The sequence below is a fragment of the Nilaparvata lugens genome, chromosome 8 (genome assembly GCF_014356525.2).
Source record: "Nilaparvata lugens isolate BPH chromosome 8, ASM1435652v1, whole genome shotgun sequence".
In the NCBI taxonomy this organism is placed as follows: Eukaryota; Metazoa; Arthropoda; class Insecta; order Hemiptera; family Delphacidae; genus Nilaparvata; species Nilaparvata lugens.
The window spans coordinates 21274624-21285183 of NC_052511.1; the positions used below are offsets into that span (position 1 = coordinate 21274624).

At 36.0% G+C, this 10560-nt stretch overlaps 1 protein-coding gene across 1 annotated transcript; it reads left to right on the forward strand.

The window, feature by feature from the left end:
• The first annotated feature begins 3532 nt into the window (after positions 1–3532).
• LOC111047988 (transcription factor MafK) lies at positions 3533–7941 on the forward strand. Its single transcript, XM_022333828.2, has 3 exons — positions 3533–3870; positions 5492–5658; positions 7160–7941. The coding sequence occupies exons 1-3, from the start codon at positions 3829–3831 to the stop codon at positions 7359–7361; spliced, it is 411 nt and encodes a 136-aa protein (XP_022189520.1). The 5' UTR covers positions 3533–3828; the 3' UTR covers positions 7362–7941.
• The last annotated feature ends 2619 nt before the right edge of the window (positions 7942–10560 follow it).

Consider the following 10560-nt stretch of genomic DNA (forward strand, 5'->3'; position numbering starts at 1 on the left):
ACGGCTATTGATATTTTTAACCAAGAAATATGATTCTGAAATTCTGATTGCTGGTGATTTCAATGTTGATTTTATCAGTGATGCTCCAAAAACTCGATATGTTATTGAATTGCTAAAATGTTATGGAATGTAATCACCTGCACTGAGCCTACAAGAGGAAGAGCTTTCCTTGACAACGTTGCAGTTAGCCTTCAGTCTGAATTTTGCAGCACAAATGTGATAGAGTTGCATGGGGATGACCACTCTGCTTTGAGGACTGCTTGTATCCTCCTGAAAGCGGCTGAGGCACGTGTCGCGCCCTCTTCTACCTGGCATGCTGATTACATTTTTCGAACGAGACCTGTGCATGCCCTTGAAAATTTCAGAGGTGTCTTGTCCAGTACATCCTGAAATGATATTTTTCTCTCCTCAGGTGGTACTGAGTTGTTTGCAGCTTTTTTTCAATATTTTTGTGACAGATTCGATTTCTTTTTTCCTGAGATTGTCAGGCCTCACCGCCCCCCCCCCGCACTAAGGAGGAGACCTGGACATCTGGATGGCCACAGGCAGTGGTATACTGATGATCTGGCCAGACTTAAGGGACTCATGCTCGCCCTCAAGAACCGATGTGAGGATGGTGATGCTGACAGCTCTGCTAGATATAGAAACTTCAAAAAATTCTACAAGAGGAGGATCGAGCTGGCTAAGAGGTTGGCAACTGAGCGACAGATTGAGGATGCACATAACCAATGCAAAGCTGCCTGGGATGTGATAAATACAAACAGGTCCATGCCACGGAAAAAGATCGACTTTGCAAGCCCGGATGATTTTAATGGCTTCTTTGTGGGTTTGGTTCAGGATATAATGGATTCCCTGCCTGATGCTGCCATTGATCCAATCGATCTGTTGGAAGGAAGAATCCAGCCGGGACAGGAGCATCTCTCCTTCTTTTGCCCCACCACACCAGCTGCCTTAGGAAGATCATATATGCTCTTTCAAACCCTCAAAAAGTCCAGATGTGTTTGGCATGTCTGTGAGCATGCTTTGAGAGGTTGTTGATGCCATCGCAGTTCATCTCTCTGCATCTGTCAATGAGTGCTTGAGGTCTGGAAATTTTCCTGATTTCTTGAAAACATCAAGAACTGTCCCAGTCTTCAAGAAGGGTGATTGTGAGAACCTTTGTAGCTTCAGGCCAATCTCCATAACTCCTGTCTTTGGCAAGGTGATTGAGGCAGTGATAAAGCCTCAGCTGGAGGCTTTTTTCGAGGAGAATGGCCTGTTCTCCAACATGAAGTTTGGTTTCCGAGTTGGGAGATCAACAGTGGGTGCAGTCAACCATGTGGCTGAGTGGATTGATGCTGCCTTCGAGGATGTTGAGTCTCTTGCTCTTGCTCTTTGTGATCTGAGCCGAGCCTTTGACTGCGTGGACCATGGCCTTCTTCTTAGAAAGCTGAGCTTTTATGTTCTTAGAGACTCTGCCCTCTCCATCTTGGGCTCTCACCTTTCAGGAAGGACTCAGCTTGTCTCCCTCAGTGGTGCAGACTCCCGGACACTTCCGGTAACTTTTGGTGTTCCTCAGGGATCGGTGCTGGGGCCTACACTGTTCCTTGTCATGATAAATGACCTCGACGACTACGGTTCCTCTCTGATGTTCGCGGATGATGCATCTCTACTGTCATCAGGTGCTGAGCTTGAGCGGGTTTTAGAGGCATCTGCGGAGCATCTTCGATCTGCCACTTCATGGTTCCTGGCTAATCGATTCCAGCTGAATGAGGACAAGACCCAAATGATCATCTGCAGCTTGTCACGTGAGCCGCGTGACCCTCAGAATCCAGTGAAGCTGCTGGGTTTTGTCTTGGACAGCAAACTCAGCTGGAACAGTCATATACAGCAAGTAACCAGTCGACTCTCCCGCATTTGCTGCTCAAGATGAGGGGCCTGGTGACTGAGAAATACCTAATAATGATGTATCACGCGCTCTTCCATTGCCACATTACCTATGGCTTGCTTCTGTGGGGTCATTCAGCGGGGGCTGCTGATGTGCTGAAACTGCAAAAGAGGGCTATAAGAATTATAACAGGCAGCGCCTGTATATTATATCATTATAATATACATATCATTATATCATTATATTATTATTATTATATCTTGCCCACTGCAAGCCCATCTTTGCTCGCCTTGGTGTACTGACTGTCTTCAGCCATTACATCCTCCTGTGCTTGGTGTATGTCAAGAAGATACAGCATACTCTAGCTGCCCGTAGTGACATCCACCGCCACAACACTAGGCGCAGTGAGCTGCTGGATATCCCCAGGAGACGCCTCCACCGATCACAGGCCAGTTACAGGATTTCAGCCCTGAAATTCTACAACAAGCTGCCTAATAGTGTGAAGCAATTGGATGAGGCCGCCTTCAGGAGAACCGTCCGGAAGCTACTGTGTGCAAAGGCATACTACAGTGTGAACGAATTTATGGGTGATGATTTGAATTTTTATTGAGAGCGTGAGCGCTGGATCACTGCCATCTGAACTGTTACAGTTTTTTTCATGCGTTTGTACGTGTTTTGATTTTTTGACGCCATCGATCCCGCAATTGTTGGTAATGGATGAAGCTGAAGATAGATTGAGATTGATTGAACTCTCGTAAGATGATTTCAGCCGAAATATGTTTATTTTTGTTAGGAAGGCATTGAAAAGTTATTATAAATTATGATGAAAATTCGAGTTTTGGCTGTAGGACATTATTTTATTATTATTTTTTTTGTGACCCTTCCCCCCACAACTAAATTCGAAAATTCCTGAGAAATCTTGTTCAAAATGAATTGTTCTTTCAAGTGATGTGTATTTTTATCATTAGGCTACTAGAAAAAGATCCAAGTTGTATAGGGTAGAAGTAGTAGGTTCGCATAATTTTGAAAAATACCCCTTTTTTGAAATTTTGTAACTTCGGAACCTTGAAAGTTCTAGAGATTAATAAGAGCTAAAAGTCCTATTTCGGACTATGTTGTGTTATATAATTTTGGGAGAGGAATAGCACAAGGTTACCTTATTTTTTCCTCTCCCTATCATTTTGATAATGTACTTATTGTATAAATGGATAAAGAAAATGATAAGAATAAGAATTAGTAGGAAAATTTTTAAAAAGTCCGGCTTTTAGGGGGGTGAAGCCGCCCTATGACATGTCAGCAAATTTCAGATTCGAATTCAGCGCCCGCCCCAAAATACATTATAGAGCCGTCAAGAAAAATTTTTTTCGGGGCTGTTTTCTGAAAAACGACCATTTGTCTGGACTATGAGAGAAAGCAGTGGACCCAAGTTTGTTGTCCATCACATCCTGCTCCTGAGATTCCGCATTTCCTGCCTGAATCTAAAACTTTTGTTAGTTATAAAATATAATTCCTCAATTATTCTATTTTTTATGGCAACTTGAAAACCAACTGCAAAAAATGATAAAAAAACTCTGTATTCGAGGCCGACATTCAAAATTACCGCGCTTTCGTATATCGCACAAAAATATCGATATCGCAATATTGAGTTGATGTCAACATCGATCATCAAAGGTCGAAAAATTAAAGGTAAATAAATTAAATAACCTAACTTTTTATTTACTTTTACAAACGTAGTTTGAAAATTGTTTGTGATTTCTAAGCTTTCTATTTTATTATCTGAACAGTTGTCTAATTTGTATTTAATTTGTGTTGTAGCTATTCAACCCGATGTTGTAAGTCCCGTAGGCCTAGCGAAAAATGGAATAAAATGTCATCATGACTAAGCATAATTCTTTGTCAGTAAGATTACTTTGCTTAACTCCTTGTTATTCTTAAGAAATATTTGTTTTTTGATCAAAATTATGGCTCCTGAAGGAAAAAGAAGTGAAAGAAAAAGTCTCATGGTAAGTTTGAGAGTTTTAGTTTTGTAAATTAATTTTTAAAACCAAGTTGAAACAACAGTTTTATAACATAACTTACTGCAATTTCTAAATCCTTGAAATGACACATCATCAGTTGTACTTTTTATCTTTAGAATCTAAATTCATTATGATTATTTTTTATTCTCAAGAATTACGCTAGTATACATTATCTTCAACTGTATCTACAATCTATTGGAAAGCTTGAGTTTTGAAATATAATGGTTTCCTTATCCTGTTAGCTTGTTATACTTGTAAGCTAAGCCATATTGAATATATTTTTGGCACATACATAAATCTATATCATCTTTGGCATATATTTAAAAAGTTATTTATCATTTGTCACATATCATTACAATTTTTTGTAAGAGCTGCATTTAAGCTACTCACAACATTTACAGTGCAAATATAATTAATTTTCATATGTTCTATTGGTTATTATTACTCACTGGGCCGGGCTGAGTGCAAATAGTCTGATTAGAATTTCAATTTTACTGTCACTGTTGTGTGCAAATCCAGCTTTATAAGTTAGTAGGCCTACGGTTGCTTTTTAAACATGTAACGTTATTTTTGTGTTTTGAGAAATAATAATCGTCTAGCTTAGTATCATTGCTTTGTATGTCAAGGCTCCTTTATTGAATAATGAATGTTTCATTTTATCATCAATATTTTACAAAAAAAATAGGCTATAGCTTAGATTGGTTACAAAATGTTTGGTTATAAATGCTATTTTAGGAGACAGTTGAGTTACTTAAAGCCACGGTCTCACAATTTCATCTCTGGACCGATTTACCCCTTTGCAGTATAATGACGCTACGTGCATAGTATGCATAGCAATAGCTGGTCATCAGTTGAGTTGTATCCAACTATTAGGACGTAAGTTTGTACTGTTTCCATGTTGAGGCTTGTCCATGTTCCTTTTGTTTCTTGTGTTATATGTGTGCAGCCCGCATATTTATTACTGCCGATGAATAATTGATTTCTTCAATAATCGTGATTTTTATAATAATTGCTGACATCCGGTATTACAAAAAAACTTCGAAAATTTGAAATCAGATCTTTCCTATCACGATTAATGGCCAAGTTGCCCAAGCCGAAAAATTGCTGAGTACAAATGATTGACGTTGCACGACAACAGTGAGTCGCTGTCGATACGCACAAGTGTGCACTGAACTGAAATCGGCTGCCGCCAGAGAGTCGCTCCACTCGTAAAAACGCAACTGGCTAGCGTCGCATATTTGCATCGAGCCTAAAGGTAGGCGCACACAGATCGTCATCGGACGAACGGCACGCATCGGACGATTAGATTTGATGCATTGTTTTCAATTGGAGTGCGCAAACCTATCCGCATCGTATAGGTATGCGCACTCCAATTGAAAACAATGCATCAAATCTAATCGTCCGATCCGTGCCGTTCGTCCGATGACGATCTGTGCGCGCCTACCTTTAGAGTGGATTTCGTTGACGTTGATTTTCTCCCTCTCAGTAGAAAATTCTTTCAAGTGTTTTCATTGATTTTTTATTCAAACTAGTTTAGTTATAAAAGTAGATCTAATATTACTGTAAATCAATAATTTTATATTTCTTCTCTGTGATTCATCGACAGGAACCCTTATCACCAAGTCCAGTTTTGGATATCAGTGATGACGAATTGGTGACAATTTCCGTCCGTGACTTGAACAGACAGCTGAAGATGAGGGGCTTGACACGTGACGAGATCCTGCGCATGAAGCAAAGGAGGCGAACCCTCAAAAATAGGGGATATGCTGCTAGGTAATAACCACAAACTTTTTACAGAAACTACATTTCGAAAAATTAGACAGATTTGCCTAGATCATCCATCAAGGAGATACATCAGCCATACTTTACACTTTCATATAATAATTGAAAAATCAAAGTACCAATTTTCAACTTCATTTTATTTTCCAGTTAAAGGGTACTTCGATTTTTTAAATTTTTACATAAATAAGTTATATGAGTAGCCCTTATCAAGAGAGTGAATATTTACAATTTGAATTGATAATCAGATTTATATATCCGATGTTGATCGAAGATCATTCATCAATGACGACTAACTTAGGTCTGAATACAAAGAGATGCCGTCCATCCAGGAAGCTGGTCAATGACGAACGACAGAAGTATGAAGTATGTTTGTTTCTTGAAATAAATATAAATTGATTTATCAACCTCAAGCTATTTATAAAATATTAAAGTCTCGAAGAAACTCGCAATCTTGACAATTAGTCATTAGGAGAATCTCTTGACCACAAGCAAACACCTGCAGTTCGGGTTTAATAGTTACTAGAGACGATGTTGAGTGGAGGAATTAAAATCTATACATTTATTTGTCTTGAGTAAAGACAACACAGCAAGAGCAGTTTATTCATAAACCGAAGGCATTGATTGAACAATATTGATATACATTTTTTTAAATGTGGATTTTTAATCAATCAACTCCGGATTTTCTTAGATGTGATGTTAATATAAGTTCACTTTATAATTTAAGTCCAATTCGCAGACCAAAAATATACAAATAGGAAATTTTCAATTTAGAAGGATTAGAAACTGAATTGAATAAAAATATTGCACTCAATAATCATTAAAAGCTTGATGATATTGAGTTATTTCAAAAATATAAATCTATAAGTTCCTTTCCAAAAAACCTCTTCAAGTCATATCTTAGTTTCTTACAGTCAATCATTGTTTTTATTAATCTTTCTTCTATTCTCCTTTTAAATGTGTGTGTGGCTATTTCTTCAATGTTAAATTGATAGTTTTCTGAAGATTTTTTGTCCTACGTTTCTCATAGAGAGCTACAAGTGTTGAAATATTTTTTTATGAATGAAAAAATATGTATATTTGTTACTTGTAACGTCGAGTTCTGAACGTGGAATCTCTGGATAGGGAAAAGTGATTGTTTGAATCCTGAATGAATAATATTTTGGTTTTTCAATTCATGAAAATTGTAAAAATAGAATCGATTTGACAAAAATTTATTCCTCCCTAAGCCAAAATGTCACACATTTTCATGACTCGGACCATGAGAGATGATTCAGCAACGAGAAAAAGTCGAGGAGGTCGTCAGGTTGGCCAGTGGCTAACAGATGGGAAAGAAGCAGAGCGCATGCGCAGTGCTCAACCCTCTCTGGAATTTCAACCTTTTTTTCGTAACTGAATCATCCACATATTGCTCATTTACCCACAGGTATATCACATTCAAATACATTTTTTTAGCTCTAAATCATGAACTAAAATCGTAATTGTTTTATTTCAGCTGTCGTATCAAACGCATAGAACAGAAAGATGAACTGGAAACGGAAAAAGTGCAAGAATTCAGAGACATGGAATTGATGCAAGAAGACAATATGGCCATGCATGAAGAACTGGATACACTGTGTGCTAAATATCAGGCCCTGAAAAAGTTCGCAATCATGAAGAAAATTCCGATACCTTTGGAATTGGAATCCATTCGATGATTTATTTCAATTCCAATCAAGACTTTGAGCTATAAGTTTATGCTGTAAGTTGTCCGGCTTGAAACCTGGGGAATTGCTCTACTCAAGTTGTTAATAATTACTTTAAGTAAGTTCGTTCTAACGGGTATTTTTGGGGGTTGTGAAGTGATACATCCTCAAATATTTTTCAGCCTTTATAAAAATATTCAATGCATCCATATAAATGATGTTTTATTCATTCATATATGCTGTAATAGATATAGCTTATAATAACAAATTTTGTGTTTGATATTACGTGTGTCTGTGAATGACTTTTGTTTTGTAGGGTACTTTATTTCAGTACCGTTAGTCAATTATTTGATTCTTTACTAATGTAGTGACTTATTCAACTGATTAATCATTATGTAACGATTTTTTTCTATAATAATGTTTCAAATTTTGTTGAAAAACTGCTTTGGTTGAAGAAAATTTCTGTATTTCATATTGAAATCGACCAATCCCTTTCGTATTTTTATGATATTGTTTTTAGTTACTCTTCCCTATTTATGAATTATAAATGAATCCACAGTATTTATTTTTCAATATATTATTTTTTGTGCTGGTTAAATAGTTTTCTCTGACCTTAATGTCTCCATTGCTTTCAAAGTGCTCGTAGATGGAATTATTAATCCAAATTGTATGCCTGTTCAACTTGGGCTAGGGTTAGAACGACCAAATATTGTTGAAAAAGGTTCCAACAGTCACTTGATTCATCGAAATGAGACATACAACTCATTCTAATTGGAGTTTTTTGAGATTAGATTTCTTAATTTTAAGAAAATAGGATTTTCTCGCCAAATTAAAAACAACAAATCATTGAAAAATAGAATCTTTCATTTAGTATATTTTGGGAGGGAATAATTATTTTCCTTACACTATTTTCGTCTTATACTTCCAGAACTAAAGAATTTGAAATTATAAATTATTACAGAGGCATCATGCAATGTTTGGATTTGCTTGGTTGTAGAAATGTATAGCTAGATTGATCAACCATACCCTGCTGAGGCTATAATACACATCTTGTTGCATTAATCGTGAGAACCACTTGAACTGTTAGCATTAATCAAAGTTCACAATGCAAAGTGAATCTCACGATATATTACTTTGAGCTGGCATTTTCTTATTATATTAGATATTTTTATGAAATGTATCTTGTTCATGGTAGAAAATTTAAGAAAGTTCATTTTGAGGTGAAATTGTCATTTCACTATATTATATTTCTCTACACATTGGATAACTTCTAACTTCAAACAAGGAAACTTTGTGGTTCCTTGCTAGAATGAGGACAACACCCAAAGATCATTTGCAGCTTGTCATGAGAACTGTATGATCCTCAGGAACTCAGGATCCAGTGAAGCTGGTGGGTATTGTCTTGGAATCTAAACTCAGCTGGAGTAGTCATATAATTTATTCGTTTATCATTTATTCGTGGACATAATCACAAATCATATAAATATAATTAGGAAGGAACAACAGGCTTGGCCCAAATCTATTCCATTCCCAAATTTTGATAAATTAATAAAATGTGCAAAAAATAGGTTATGTTTCTACTGTGAAAGATTCTAGTTCAATTTTCGTCCAAAAATGAATATAAGCTAAACATTTTGAATTTAGATAAATTAAAACACCAAACTATATTTAAATATAACACTCAATTATCACTTCTTATTGAATTAATCAAGTTATTTTATAAAATTTTGAACCCAAAAATACACACTATATTACTATAATATACAGCAGTTTTATAATATACACCAACCGACTTTTCCACATTTGCTTCCTGCTGCTCAAGATGCGGGGCCTGGGGACTAAGAGGCATCGTGATGATGTATAAAGCTTTCTTCCATTGCCACATCACATATGGATTGCTCCTGTGGGGTCACTCAGCTGGGCTGCTGATGTCCTGAGGCAAAAGATGGCTGTGAGAATCATAACACATAACAGGTGCTGTGCGAGAAGACATTACAGTGTAAATGAATTTATGGTTGATAATATTTTAATTTCAACTAAAAGTTGACACTGGGTCGCGGCCATCTGGAAAATCTGAATAGTTTTTTGTTAAATTAATTACTTGCATTGAGTTTTATAATGCCATCGATCCAATAAGTTCAGTGTTGGATGGATGAAAAGGTATTAGATACTTATTTATATAATATACATTGAGACAAAAAAATTATTACAGTACCTATATATTAAATATAATGTTTGGAAATATTTTATTCAATTATGATTTGAATTTTTACAAAACCGCAAGCAATTTACAATCAAATTTATGACGAAGAATAATTTATAAGAGGCATCAGTAACTGGTGATGACAAACCAATAATGTTGCTTTGATTCACATTCCGGTAGGCCTACAGTAGGTACTCAACTGCTTATCAAGAAGACACGCACCCACATTCACCTTGCAGAATGAACTGTCTCCGCCTACTACTATACTAAGTAATTTTAATATGAATATAGAGGGATCCCTCCATAATATTATTATTATGAAATTATTTAACAAGCTGCATCCTGGTGTGAAGCCGTTGAATGAGGCCGCCTTCGAAAGAACCGTCAGGAAGCTGCTTTGTGACAAAGCATACCGTATTATACCATAAATAGGAATAATTTTTCATGAGTAATGATTTGAATTTTCATTTAAATTGGTCACTGTTCATCTGCGATCTAAACAGACATTATCATTCTGTAAATTGATTTTCTTCAATAAAACAACCTTGAACTATGTAGCCTAAAATTATTATTTTTTACTCTTTTACGTCTGAATTTGTTTTTCCAATGCCGGTATCTTACTTGTTCCGGTAAAAACTTGAAATAATTGTTTCATTACAAGGCAATAATTTTTACAAACTGTCAGGTAATAAAATAATACCTATCTGAAGCCTTTCAGAATTTATGGATTTCAAATTTAGCGCCTGTATCCATAACCATCTATAGATCACTACAACTATAGATGGCCATGCTATATTTCATAGTACCTTCAAATGATTACCACAGCAATAATAATTCATCGTTCAACCATTCTATGAATGAATAATTCTTTATTTGAAATATTTTCTTTTCATCCTTGAAAGTACCCATTTAAATAATCATGAATCATTTTTCCTATTTATTAAATAGTGTCAACTGGAGAGCACTCTAGTGTTGTATTGTTCAAATGATCATTGTTCAAATGATCAA

Coding starts and splice junctions, on each gene's coding strand:
- LOC111047988 (XM_022333828.2), top strand. CDS start 3,829: ATGGCTCCTGAAGGAAAAAGAAGTGAAAGAAAAAGTCTCATG. Junction 3,871..5,491: donor GTGAAAGAAAAAGTCTCATG/GTAAGTTTGAGA, acceptor ATTCATCGACAG/GAACCCTTATCACCAAGTCC. Junction 5,659..7,159: donor AATAGGGGATATGCTGCTAG/GTAATAACCACA, acceptor GTTTTATTTCAG/CTGTCGTATCAAACGCATAG.